At 35.1% G+C, this 14,807-nt stretch overlaps 1 protein-coding gene across 1 annotated transcript; it reads left to right on the forward strand.

The window, feature by feature from the left end:
* Nucleotides 1-26: 26 nt before the first annotated feature.
* LOC110739184 (endochitinase A-like) lies at nt 27-6,767 on the forward strand. Its single transcript, XM_021919645.1, has 8 exons — nt 27-727; nt 3,099-3,251; nt 3,353-3,622; nt 4,421-4,452; nt 4,529-4,624; nt 5,093-5,249; nt 5,333-5,997; nt 6,280-6,767. Exons 1-8 carry the CDS (start codon nt 625-627, stop codon nt 6,628-6,630), a joined length of 1,827 nt encoding a protein of 608 aa, XP_021775337.1. The 5' UTR covers nt 27-624; the 3' UTR covers nt 6,631-6,767.
* The last annotated feature ends 8,040 nt before the right edge of the window (nt 6,768-14,807 follow it).

Consider the following 14,807-nt stretch of genomic DNA (forward strand, 5'->3'; position numbering starts at 1 on the left):
CGAATTACTTTTACCCCTACTAGAAGCTTAAAAAAACAGGGCCTTAGGGTGTTTGAATTTTGAGGGATTGGTTTAGGGTTTTCTGGTTTAGGTATTTGGCTTTGAGGGTATTTGGGCCTCTTTAGGATTTGTTAGTTTGTATATTTTTTTTTTCAGATATCGGGTTGGATATATGACTTTTTTTCGAATATCGAATATCCGAAATACAAAATTTCGATATCCGATATCCGATATCCTATCACATAATGTTTTCAGATCAATTATTCTAAATTTTTGGATCGAATTTTCGGATTATCAGATAGTTTTGCTAGTCTTAGTTTTAGATGTACCAAAATTCAAAATTTTTTTGCAGGCATGATATATAACGGTCTAATTTAGAAGTTTCACATATCACACCAACTCCACAGTCTCTTTCACTTTTTCAGAGTGTTCCCATTCTTTTATTCGTCCACAACTTTAAACCGCCTATATTCAACTTCAAAAATTTCATCTGCCTTTCTTTCTCTCTCTCTCATCTACTACTCTTCACTCCCCTGAAAACTCCTGTTCAAATTTGCGCCGAATTCTAGGTCATTTTCTACTTTCAATTTCTCAATCATTGCTCGATCTACAAATCAATCGAAAATGGAGGTTCTTGAAACGCCTCAAATTGATGCTGAAACTGATGCTTTCTCTCTAATAGACGTTTCCGCTTCCGATGATGATTTTCTTTTGGCTTCTTCCTCAGGTTTATTTCGATCTTATTTATCGATCTTATATACTTGTTTTTGCAATCTTTTGTGAAATTGAACCCTATTTTTTCAATTTTTTTGTTACTAGTTTAAATTCAGAATCTCTTTTTTTTTTTTTGTTTACCCTAATTGCTGATTTTATGCTGTGAAAATAGATTGGTGTGTATATTCATTTGTTTTAATAAAACAATTCAGTGTCTTTTATCAAAAAATAATCCATAATTTAATAGCAATGGCAAGTGTTTGGAAAATTGGAATCCTAAAATTTGTAGAAAACCTGTGTTAATGTATATAGAGTAGACATAAACATTCCTTGGTTAAGTACATTAGAAGCAAGCATGTGCTGTGATAGCTTCAAGAAGTTATTTTGAACTTTCACCGTTTAATATCCCATAAGTAGGGTCGGCTACATAAACGCACACAAGGACTTAGGAGGCCACCCATCCTAGAATTGCTCTTAATCATTGTGGCTCATATTATGTAATAGTTAGAGCAATCTACTGAGGCATTCATTGGGAAACACCAAATCATATATGAAACGGGGGTTTGAAAATTTTGAGAAATGACCTGTTCTAGTGTACTGCTCAAGTAACTCTACTGTGTTTGAATCTTATGTTGCCAATATATTGATAAATATAATATTTTGATGAATATTTACAAAATGATCACATATTATGTACTCCCTCTATTTTTTTTAAATGCGTCACTTTAACAATTACATTATTCACATAGTTGACATAATTTTTTCACCTCTAAAAAATAAATAAATGTTATTATACAATATATATTACTACGTATTAAATTTGTTGTAATTTCTAGTTTCATAATATAACTAGCTTTTTGGCCCGTTCGATGTACGAAGTAATTGTTTCATTGCTAAAACTTAAAAGGAAAAATAGAATGAGGGTAGAACTGTGGAAAAAGATAAGGAATTTAGTTACGTATATGTACATGCAGATTGTAGGATATGAAATGACATATTGGTTTAAGTTATATTTTAAGTCTATTAGTTGAAAAGACAATTTTTATATAATTCAATTCATATGTTTATGTGATGTATATTAACTGGTTCAACTTTATTTTATTATGATGGAAATGAAACACTTCATTTTTTTAATTGAATTTGCAAGTTATAGAATGTATAAAGATTTAAACAAAAAGATTAAAAGGGGTGACATGTGTCATATGTGGTAGTGAGTAACTTGTGATGACATTTGTCATATGAAAAATTATGGTTTGTGATTTTAAGTACTAAGTATAGAGTATAGAAATAGATATAGATATAGATATAGATTTTGTTACAATTTTTACTAATACACAGTTAAAGATACTACATATTAATGGTCAAAGTAGCGTCTCGGCAAATGTGTCAGCCAAACTGATGCATATACAAAAAAATTAAAAAATAAAAAAAAATAAAAATAAACAGAGGGATCATATTATTAGATGGTCTTATACTATGTTACTCAGACCTCACGTGTCCGTGTCGACACGACACTTGTTGGACACCGACACCGACACTTGGACACTTCATTTTTAAGTAAAATCATAATTTTTTTCAAGAAAATGAGCGAGTCCGATGCTTGGACACCCGTGTCTAATTTGACACTTCATCCGAGTCCAAGTAACATAGGTCTTATAAATCATGTTAAGTATTGTCATATTCGTTTGTAATGGTGGTTTATGATTGGTTTTACTGTCACGCGACCTTGCTAAAATCAAATAATTGGGAGAGTATGAGATGGGTTTCATTACTATCACGGTACTTTTTTAGCTCACTTCCTTTAATTCTATAATATTTAACGTTTACGGTTGGCTATAAACGTTTTAACTTATTTCAAAGTGTAAAATTCCATACAGAACTCATGTGCTACCAACATTAATTGCTTTGTTGATTAGTGTAATTGTGGTCAGATGAGTTTATGTTGATTTTTAATTTATATCTATGAAATGCATAATTTTGAACCTGAAAAAGCCATGGTTTCCTTGTAACTTTTACGGAAATATTAACCAAAAGAATTGTACTGATCGTAAAATTTATTTTGATGGAATCAGTATTGCAGCTAATTTCTGTAATGTATTTCAACTAGTGTAGGGTGATACTAGTCCTTAAAGATGTGTGCGTGTGTGTGTGCACAATGACTCCAAAGAATTATTTTAATAGGCTTCTTTATGATAATTTATCCAAAAATTGATTTCTACTGTAAAGTTTTGAATTTTTCAATCGTGGATAAAAATTAGATTCCTTGAAGTCACGTGTTTAGAAGTCTTAGTGTTCTCTTCCAATAGTGTCCTACATGAGCATAACGATACATGTGTGCTTGGTGTTGCATATACTTAGAAGTATTCTTGTTTGATGATGCACAGAACCCAGCATAGCGGACAATGCAGACCATATTTTTACTGAAGGAGCACCTACAGACCAACCATCTTCCTTGGTTTTACATAAACCTGGGAAAACTGGCAAATGTAACCTGCGCAAAAGTTTGGCTTGGGATAGTGCATTTTTTACCAATGCTGGTATATGCTTTTGTTTTGTACTGTATTGAGTGTTATTCCTTAATCCTGTGGTTTCTTTCCTGCATTGAGATGATCTATTACTCTCTGTCTACTTTATACAGGAGTTCTTGATCCCGAGGAGTTGTCTAGCATAATGGAGGGGTCTGATACGTGTGTGAAGCAAAGCCCTTTTCTACCTGGTATCCAAGAGGAACTAAGCAAATCAACTGATTCAATCTCCACTTTTCAGAGTGATAATGTGACACTGGAAAGTCTTGAGGCTGATCTTTTCTGTGACATAAGAGCTTCAATTCAGAGATGCAGCAAGTCTTCGACTAAAGGAAATAGTGGTGACCTTAAAGTCCATGGAGAAGAACCCAAGAATGATTGTTGTAAGTAACATAATGTGCTCTTTCTAGCATACATTATCAACATCAAGATTTTGCTGAAAGCCAGCAATTCAATTTGAGTACAATTTGATTGCATTTGTCTAGAATCATTTTCCTTACTTCATCTGACATATTGGAGTTGTGGTTGGGTGGCATTGCAATTCTAGTTGCCTTTTCATATATCTCAGTTTAGGATAAAAATATTAAGGGATTTTTTTTAACTAATATTAAGTCACGTTCAGCCTTGTTTCGTAATGTGCAACTAGACTACTAGAGCGATGGAAAAGCTTTAGAGAAGAAACTGCAAGGCTAGAATCTCCTTGTTTCTTGGCTGATAGGATTTAATCCAACATTAGAAATTTAGAATAGGATAGAATTTATAATTTTCCAATAAAGTTATATATTATAGATATGAAGTTACGAACTCTAATTTGGGATATTAATTTGTGTGGGACTGTGAAAGTACTCGATTATGTTCTTGACTTCTTGTTGTAGTTATCTGAAGAGTGCTTAATGAAGATAAAGTTTCAATTGCATGTAATTTGTTAAGAGTCTTGAAGTATCAGAGTTTACTTGTTTTGTTATCCATTTCATGGATACCAAGGGGGCTAACTGGGCTGATGGGCTCTAATCATGTCTATAAGAATAAACATCTTTAACCTTCCATTTCATCTGTAATATTGATAGTGTTTAGTTTTGTTCTGCCAGAAATCTAATATTGTAGACTGTCATGTGCAAACTATCCGTTTCAGTGCCAGGATCCTCTTTGGTTACTAATTCTGTTTTTTTGTTTTATCCCAGCAACAAAGATACCTGAACCTTCACGCAAATTGGTAAGCTGATCTGAGGAATTTTTAGAGTTTGATTATTTTGGTGGCACTCAGATTAGTTGTGTTCTTATTCTTGTAGGCAAAGCCCAAAACAGCCTCCAAGAAACTTAATATGGCAGCGCGTGGGTCTATGAGAACATTAAAGCCAGGTTCTGTTTGCAAACAAGAGATTAAGGCATGTAAATTCCTTGCTGTACTACCATCCATATATGTGCATATCTTCACTTTATATATGTTTTTAGCTGCATTTAAAATTTAAACAATTTATAGCGTACATTGTGATAAACTGGAACATGATCTTACAGTTCCTTCACTATTCTGGACAGAGCTGTCCATTACTCCTTTCGTCCCCTAAAATATTTACATTTTGAGTTTTTACATGGAGGATTAATACACTTTATGAAGTTTTCTGCATGTGTATAAATATTTTCAGACATTTGTTTTAGGAACTTTGCTTCCTTTGTTTTTTCATGTGCAACTCAAAGGTATTGCACATATTATTTTTGGTGGGGGAGTATTTTCTAATTTTTAAAACTATTGTTAAGCTTTGACTACAGTGATATCAATATATTGGAATTTGGAAATGTACTCTGTGCTCACAACAACGTAGTTGGACTGACAACATTTTGTTTTCTGAATAAAGTCTCCTGTCAACCGTAGCAGAGAGCCTACCTCACTGCTTTCTAGGCCACTTAAGCCAGCTGGTGGACCAAGCTTGCAAGTAGCAGCAACTACCAAGAGAATGTCAATTAGTGCCAGCCGCATCAACTCAGAGTCTAAGGCTGCAGGAAATGTGAAAGGTAAAAAAGACTAATTTTCTTTATATTACCCTATTGAATCAATATGTAAACATTGAAGCCAATTTTAAGCCTGATTTGAATAGGCGCAGGGAAGGGAACTTCATTGCCAGATGCTTTCCATCAAGTTGATTCACGAAAGCCTGTACCTAAAGCCCCATCTTCATCCAAAATTTCTGCAGCTTCTTCAGTATTGAACAGAACCAAAACATACAGTTCACGCTTGTCATGTAACAGCTCTAGTAGCTCTGCATCTGAAAATGTTCGAAGATCTCAAATGGGTGTAATAAGAAAAAAGATGTTGGACAAGAATGTCAGTCTGCTACCTGGTGTCAAGAATAGAGCCTCAACTAACGCTGTAGAAAAGGTTAAGTCTCAGAATAAGCAGTCCCATCTCTCAGACTATCTGACGTCCACATCAACACCTTCCTGTAGTATATCACCTGCAAGCTCTATTAGCGAATGGTCCACTGAGTCATGTTCTTCAACCGCTACAGTTCATCAAAAACATTTTGGCTTGAATCCTTGTCCCCCTACCTCTCATGATGTTGGTGCTGATGGCAATGTTTCTCAAAATCTGCTTAATCTATCTAGTAATAGATCTTTGGGTGATCGTGAAAATCAAGTGCCAATATCTAGCCAATCTGCGATACAACCTTCAATAGGGAGTGCTGTGTCCAATCCTCATCCGGGCTCTGCTAAACCATCAGGTCTTCGAATGCCATCACCAAACATTGGTTTTTTTGATGGGGTCAGTTTTCTAACATCTGATAATTTTTCTTGAAGGTTCTCAAGCCTAGCCTGCTGCTGTTTTTGGGTTGTGAGAGAAGGGTGATTGGGTCTTATCTCATGCTGTCACAACTCAAAAGCCTGTAAAAAGCAGCAACTTGCTGGGTTGAGTTATCTGTTGAGTTATACCCGATTTGCTCTTGGATGGTTTCCATAATTTATAATACGTAGTATGCTTTATTAATGTTAATCCTATTTGCATGTATGGTCCATACTTTGCAATAATGAGGAATGTCTTTTACAGGCAAAAGCTGGTGCTAAGACTCCTAGTTCACGACCTCGTTCTGCCTTGCCCAGCAGCCTTCCTAGATCAGCAGCAGGAACACCCAAAATTTCTGGGGCAACAAACAAAACAAGACTTGGCTTTGGCACTAGTGCTTCTAAAATAACAGAATCAGCTGCTGCAACTGCCAAGCCTAAAGAACAAATCATTGATGCAAACCTTAAAACAGATGCAGCAAGGACTCCTTTTACAGTAAAGAATAGTGTATCTAATGTGGTCGAGGTAAGCACCTCGCCACCTGGATCGGGCATCGAGTCATTTTCAAAGGGTGACGCTGTGTGTTCTCTAGAGATGCAATATATTCCAAGGTAAATTATGTATGGGCAAGTGAATAGTACACTGTCATGAACATATTGAATAAAAATTTATACAGTTGTGGTATAGATCGGATGTATATTACCATTTTAAGTTGTTTGGATAAGTAAATATTTGGGGTCTGTTTTCTAACATCTGATGGGTCAATTATATAATTGTCTTTGATAATTAATTAAATTTAATGATATTTATGTGACACGTACTCTACATGCTTCTAAAAAAAAAAAATCCCCTTTTATTTGTATCAATCAAAAACATTAACAATGCGTGTGGAGTTAGTATTTATCATGTACTCATTAATCAATAATTATTTCATTCAGGCGGGTGTATCATGCACCTAGAAGAACATTACCTTGTGAATAAAAGAACATTACCTATAAATAAAAGAACATTACCTATAAATAAAAAAAAACGTAGTTATAATAATTTATTTAAACGAATGTAAAGTACATTAGAAAGAACTTTATCAACCTATGGAAGAAGATGATGAACAACAATGGTGGTACCAAAAATTCAAACAATCAAGTAATTTACTGATAATAAAGTTTCATATGAACAACAAACATTACCACAAAACACAAAATATAGGTAAAAGAATAACAAGCAAAGAGAGTTCACCATTGAAGCACAACCTAGGGTTTCGTATTCATGAAGCGGAAGAAAGATGAACAATAAAAGAGAAATCATACTTCAAATGAGTAGAAAACTCTTGTAAATGAATTAATAGTGGGAATCAAGCTAGTAGAACACTCAATTGCTAGTTTTTTTTAACCAATATCAAAATACCCAAAATTCTCAAATCATGAAAATTCAAAAATTTGGTTGTGAAATTTGGATTTTAGAGTGCAAAATCTAGTAAAAATATGTGTATGAGTGATGACTAAGCACATAAAGGCTATAAATATCAAGAAATAAAATGGAAGAAGTTAGATGGAGAAGAGAGAGAGTATTGAAGAAAGAGAAAATGAAAAGGTGAAATGAACCTTGCATATAAAATAAAGAACATTGCATATAAATTCCTTTTAAAACAAAAGAACATTTCATATAACTAAAAAGAACATTAAATTCCCTCGAGTAGGGTTCGTGAGTGCTCTGCTAGGGTTCGCTTGTTGTTGATGATTGTGCGTGATTTTTCCCTAAATTCCACCAATTTTTGTTCGCAAATTCTAATTATCGAGTACTTGTCTGCTTGTTGGCTGTAGTTATGGTGGAAGATCTTGTGAAAGATTGGGAGAAACTTCGATTGACGAAGGTGGAGGACAAGGTTTATGGGGGTGAATATGAGGAACCTGATGACAGGAATTCTAAATCTCGAATTGATCTTTCTTTGGTGGGTAAATTGTCAACTACCAAACCCTTTAATGTTGAAATGATGAAAAGGGTGCTGTTGAACCTATGGCGATTGACAGATAATGTGGCTATCCGTATGGTTGAGACCAACTTGTTTGTTATTCAATTCTTCGATGAAGCAGATAAGGTGCGTGTGTTGGAGGGTAGACCATGGGATTTTTATAATCAGTTACTGCTCATACAAGAACTCGATGGTGATGATCAACCCTCCGAGGTGTCGTTCCAATTCTTCCTATTCTAGATACGGTTGTTAGATGTTCCTTTTAGTCGGCGTAATGAGAGGTTCGCAATAGAGACTGGGGATAGCTTCGGTGGTTTCATGGAGTTTGATGAATCCGACCCGTTGGGGTGGGAGAAGTTCACGAGAATAAAGGTGATGATTGATGTAAATAAACCTCTAAGGAGGGGTATGAAAATTGCTTTGGTGGGGGAAATACGAAGTGGGTGGAATTCAAGTACGAATGGTTGGGTGATTTTTGTTACTACTATGGGGAGGCCTGGACACTCGGATAAAGAGGGCCCCATTTCGAGGATGATAATGAAGAAACAAGGGTGGTTTTCCAGCACAGTTCTTTTGTAAGGAGGGTGATCCCATCGTAAGGGGTAATCTCCTTAAATGCCCTTGACCACTTAAAAGCTTAGGACTTTACACTTGTTAGGGTGTAGTAGGATTTGAATTCCTGACTGTTTGGGGATCTTGAATTAGAATTAATTCTATCATTACGTTTTTTTTTGTAAGAAACAAGTAGGAGTCGCCAATGAGTTTTAGGAAAAACTCATAAACCTCGTTCATGCCTTTCTTCCATGTGGAGTTCATGGAATAATTAGCACAAATCATAAGTTTACCCATGCCCAAATTGGTCTATAAACCAGAAATGAGTTCGGGAGCGAGGGTACTAAAATAACGTTCCCTTTAGAGGGGAATCGTTATCCTAGCCCTAGTGCAGCCTCTACTAGCACTTCCTTTTTTACAATTTCATCACCAAACAATATATGCAACGCGACACCTAGAACTATGTTAGTTGATTTTATTTACAAGCATTAATTCACGTAGGAATTACATCGTAATGTTTAATCAAATTCGTGAAAAGGACAAGAAAATAAACAAGATTCGTCTTGGCTTAAGTGATCAACTAACAATTATTAATTCAATTCTAATCTTTATTTAACGCAAGGTACTATGTGGAATTGATTAATTAATTATTTTAAAGGTGATCAAGTAACACTAATTAATTAAAGTCCTTTTAAACAAGAAAATAAATGTGATTTAACTAAGTGCTCGGGAATTTACCACTTCTCTTTGTTAGATCTCCGTTTAGAATACTTATGGACTCCTTCTTGTTGGGGAACCTCCACCGTAGTAACAAAATATTAAAAGGGTGAGTGTTTAGGATTATTTGAAATATGATCATGAATATATTAGGCTACATTTTGTATATAATGTATACAACATTATTGTATTAAAATAAAATATAACACTCGTCTACTAATTGATTTGCTTATATAACTTATTGATATATTGAAACTTAATAATAAATCAAAATAAGATATAAATATAATTAGTTACCTCATTCCAAGTATTTCTAACAAACAATCAACATGTTACCAAACAGTTATGTTACTAGAATTGAAATATTCCAATCATCATTCAACAACATGTTACCAATATAAAATGTCACTGGTGAAAAATTAGTAGCAAAATATGTTCCCGAAAAAAAGAAGCTTCAGGCATCAATTTGATTACATACAAAATAAAACAAGTTCAGGAGACTCCCTAAGTACCAACAGGGTCCAATGATGTTAACATTGTAATGAAACTGTAAGAGCATATCTATTATTGAGTACTACGTAACCAATATGAATCCCTCTCATTCATAGGAACCGAAAACTCTGGATTGTATCCAGACTGATCAGACTGGTCAATACTCATTGTTGGTTGTGATCCATACGACATTGCATTGTTGTCTCTAATTATGGACGAACTAGCTTCTCTTGCCACTATGTTGGCGTTGTTGTTGCTACTTCCACCAACGTTAGGGATTCCACTAATGTTACTGTTTGGAGCCGTTCCATGCCACCTCCCATTTAATTTCCCAAATGTGTTTCTTATTATTTCCTTTGCAGTGGAAAAACGGGATGGATTAGCGAATGTAAATAATAATAATAATAATAATAATAATAATAATAATAATAATAATAATAAAGTAGCAGAAACAGATTAATGATTTTTAATTGAAATAATAATATGTGAACAGAAAAAACAAACAAATTACTGCATTAGAAGTAATATTTCAAATTTCAATGCTTTTAATTTACTGATTTTCACAAGAAATACACTTTTATAAATAGGATTTCAAGTAAAAAAGACGAGTTTATGTATTAAATCAGACTTACAGTCTGTGGTTACTAATAATATTACTTACTATAAGCCAATGTGACCAAAATATCATCTTTCATTATAATAGTAATATATAAAATATATACGTAATTGTTTTTAATAGAATAATAGTCAAATTCCCCAGGTTACCTCGTTATGAGCAATTTCTTCTGGAGTATATTTAAACTTTTTCTTCGACTTTCCACCTTTCTCTGCTGGGTTAGGGATTCGAGTATTTTTACCCCTTCCAGATTTTCTCTTATCAACAGGGTCCTTTGTGCCATCTTCCACGGGTACTACACTTTTTTTTAAGTGCCTTTCGTTTTGATCCCTTGGACATACCCTTCGACGGCCAAATACTTTGCGCGAAGATTCATCCCACCAGAAGTGTGCTGATGAGTGTCATTTATGGCACTCATTTGGTTTTTTTTAGGATGAATTTCATGCTATTCTTTAGCTCTTTTACTTAGTTTTTCCTTGATTTTACTCTTTATATATTTTAGTTTGCATTTTCTTAGTTTGATTTCTTCCTTTATGCATTTCTTGGTTAATTTTGTTATTTTCTCTTTTATTTGCTTGTTTTCCTTTATTTTTCAGATTAAGATCGTTTTCCAAAGTTTCCCGAGCCTCTTCCCGAGTTTGGCATTGATTAGGATGCTTATGGTCTCCATTTGAAGCTCAAGCATGGAGAAGTGCAAGTTCCTAAAGACTTTGAGCCGTGCATTCAAGCCGTGGGGGCATGATTTCTTATCTTGAACCCGCAAACATGGAGTTTAGAAACTGCAAGGTTTTGTGTTTATCAAGAGCATTAAGTGGAACGCACGAGGAGCATCGGAATGATAGGGAAGAGGGCTCCCTTGCTCCCAGACGTGGGCGTGCGCGACCATGGCACGACCGAGCGGTCTGGTGGCGCTGGCGCGCCTCCCTATGGCGCGGGTGCGCCTCTCTGGGTCCCTGTTCCGTACCCAGTTTTGCGCGGCCGCGCTCCCCTTATGGTTGGTCGCGCCTGTATGGGTTTATTTGGGGAAGATCTAACTAACTTCTCTTAGTTAGTTTTTCTATATCTAGAATTTTCTTTCTATTTTTAGAGGAGCATCGGAATGATAGAATTAGAATAGAAATTAGGCTAGAATTTTAGAGAGAGAAACTCTAGATTGTAGAGAGAGAAGTACTTGGTTGTTGATTGTTGATTGATGATTGAAGATTGTTTAATTCTAACTTTTCCTCCATTGAATTGAAGCAACTTTGTAAGGATTTCTTTTACTTTAATGCAATTTTCAGCTTATCATTTCAATTGTTTTGTTGATTGTTCAAGTTTGAATTGAATTTGTGATTGAATTAGTTCTATTGATATAATGATGATGAAATTGTTGATTAGCTTAGTTTTGATCTTAATTTCAATGGATTGTGAGTAGTTCTCTTGCTAGGGGAATGGTGAAGCATGTATGAGTGATGAATTGATGCTAATTGGGGAAAATTGATGGAGTTGATGTTGTGATGAAATTGGTTGATTGATTAAGTGCATGTGTGTGATTAATTGAAGAGTAGCTAACTTTGATTTGTCTCACTAGAATGCATTGTAGGCTAGCATTGATACGGAAAATTAATATGTGGCTTGCTTTTGTCGATTGAGTAGGTTTGCATGGCTCCTAGTTAGAGTCTCTCGTAGTTGGCGCTAGCTTGACCTATATGAGATTAGCCTACCTTACTCTCTTGATTGCTTAGTTGATTTTCCCTCGCAACACTTGACTTAGTCATCTCCAATCCCAATTAGCTATGTCCATTCCGAGTACATGCGGATCCCAACCCTAGTGTTTCATTATATTGATTTCTATTTCTTGTTTATTTTGCTTAGTTGCTTAGATTACACACACACCTACCCCCTTGACTTCGAGATAGCTTGAATTAGACAATAGTAGTTAACTCCCATTCCCTTGGGTTTGGTCCTTTACTTGCCGTTATACTTGTTTGAAGGTGCGTCGAGAGTTTACAAATTTTGTTTTGACATAGGAAAGTTAGTCCAACGACCTTGGTTCCACCTAGGGTAAAAAATGGCGCCATTGCTAAGGAACGGTGTCTATGTTTTTTTGATTGCTTGAGTCTAGGTCTTTGTATATAGTTTTCTTTTATTTGATTTTTGTTTGTTTTGTGAAAAAAAAAATGGCATGTCTATCATTTTCTCAATACAACAATGAGCCTTTTTGTGAATATTTCCATAGACTTAAGGGATTTCTTGACTATCATTGTTGTAGTCTTTGGGAGGCTTGTGAGATTTGTTATTTTGGTTTATATGGACAAACTAGGAATAAAGTTGAATGCATGCATAATTGTAGATTTAGAGCATTGTCAATTGATGATGCTTGAGATTTTTATGTTTGGTTTGCTTGGGATGTTCATAATAGGGGTAATCATGTTTCTAATTTTTATGTGCAATGTGTTAATTCTTCTAATGTTAAAATGATTTCCCATGATTTGTCACATGATCCCATTAGTGAACCTAGAACAAATGCTTTCAATTTTAGTTCCTCTTTTGTTCATGATAATGAGGTGCATGCTCAAGTTGACAAATCTCATATGTTTGATTGTGCCCCCACTCCCCAATGTGATGTATATGCTCATGATCTTAATGTTGATTCTTTCAATCTTAGTTGTACTTCTTCTTCTTCTCTTGTTGAGCCTCAACCTTCTACACCTTTTGAATCTCTTATTGCTACTTTGGAAACTCAAATTAGGCATATTGAGCTTAGTGATGATCTTGGGCCTAAAAAGGAGTCAATTCTTAATTCTTTGAGAAGTCAATTGGAGGTGATGAAAAAGAGTGTGGAGAGTCTTGAGGAGGGAAGAAGGTAAATAGCTAGAAAGTCAATTGTCATCTTTGATGCTTGTGTGTGAAAATTTCAAATCCAATATGTGTGTTGAGGATGATAATGATATTTTAGAGCAACCAAGAGAGTGTGAGGATACCTTTGATGAGCATATGAGTGATGGTGAAAGAGTTGAGAATGAAGAGAGAGTTGAATTTGAAAATCCTAACCTTCTTTCCCATCTTGGTGAACCTCAAGTGTATGTTTGTGAGCCTTCAATCTATGAATACATAGACTCTTTTGAGGTAATGTCCCATTTGTTTTGTGAGAGTCATATGAAAATTTATAGATTTTTGGATGAGTTCATCGAGAAAGCTTATTGGGATTTAGATGAGTTTACGATGACTCTACCTCCTCTCATGCATGGTTTTGAGGACTTAGGTTTTGAGATAGTTGAAGGAAAAGTTGTTTATTGTGGTGCAAAGAAGGATGAGGGTGATTCCTTTGGAGTTTTTGAGCTTGAGGGAGATGTAGATTGTGAGAGTTCTTCATTTGAGGACTCTATGATTGATTTTCATGCCCTCATTGGCGATGTGAGACCTTGTGTTGATTAGCTACCCCTTTGCCTATTTCTCATATCCCTTTTTCTCAAAGGTTTGACCACATCCCTTCTTGCCCTATTTTTCTCCCTTCCTATCTCAAAGAGCCTATTGGGGACCCCCTAGTCTATGATGATCTTATTGGTCCCTCATTCGTCTATTGTTGAGGAAAAGGGTGATGTTGCCACCTAAAAATATTTTAGTGAGGAGGATTTGCCTTTTTCTTTTTCTTTTCATTCTTTTGTTCCTCCTTTTTCTTCTTCTTCTTCTTCTTCTTATTTTCTTGTTTTTCCTTTTGATCCCTCTTTTTCTTTCTTTTGGCACCTCCCTCCTCACTTGCGTGCAACAATATTGTTGCACATTTTTATCCCGTCATTTTCCTACCTTCTCTCTTACGAAATGTGTAGTAGTGCATTTGACAAGCTCTTGCGTGCTTTGAATTATTATTTTACTAGAGCGGTCAAGCTTGGACCTTAAGCAAGCTTTTCTCGTGAAGTAACCCGTGCTTTAGATTAGATTTTCATTTGCTTTTTAGAATAGATTTTCTCTCATGGAAATGTTTGTGTGCCTTTTTCTAGGTACATGACTTGATATACTTTGGTGCTTCGATTTGGATCAAGAATCAAGGAAGGTTGACTCCTATGTTTGCTAGCATATGGAAGGCAAGGTTCAATTCTTGAGGAAATTAGCTTTGAAAGGTTTAATTGGGTCATTTGCGGGTATTTACACCAACCTAATATCTGGTAATATCCTTCCTTACTCTTTCTCAAGTGGATGATGACTTGTTGGACGTATGTTGGTTTGTTGGATTGCTCTCCTTGTTTTCCCCTCCCATAGTTTAAAAGATTTATGTTTGAGTGTATTGTCTCATTCAAGCTTGGGGGAGGGTATTCTATCATGTTTGATGGGATTTTGATTCATATATGTCATGCACCTTTGTATATGCTTTTCCATGTTCTTATATTTTGAAAAAAACTCCAAAAAGATTTTTGTTTCTATCAAGGCAAATTTGCAATGTATCTTTGTTTTGTTCTTGCTTTGGAC

Source organism: Chenopodium quinoa, unplaced genomic scaffold, assembly GCF_001683475.1.
Source record: "Chenopodium quinoa cultivar QQ74 unplaced genomic scaffold, ASM168347v1, whole genome shotgun sequence".
Taxonomy (NCBI): Eukaryota; Viridiplantae; Streptophyta; class Magnoliopsida; order Caryophyllales; family Amaranthaceae; genus Chenopodium; species Chenopodium quinoa.

Bases quoted from the DNA above. Each gene is read 5' to 3' on its own strand.
- LOC110739184 (XM_021919645.1), top strand. From the start codon at position 625: ATGGAGGTTCTTGAAACGCCTCAAATTGATGCTGAAACTGATGCTTTC. The intron at 3,252-3,352 runs GTATATGCTTTT...TACTTTATACAG, and splicing joins TGCATTTTTTACCAATGCTG to GAGTTCTTGATCCCGAGGAG. The intron at 4,625-5,092 runs GCATGTAAATTC...TTCTGAATAAAG, and splicing joins TTTGCAAACAAGAGATTAAG to TCTCCTGTCAACCGTAGCAG.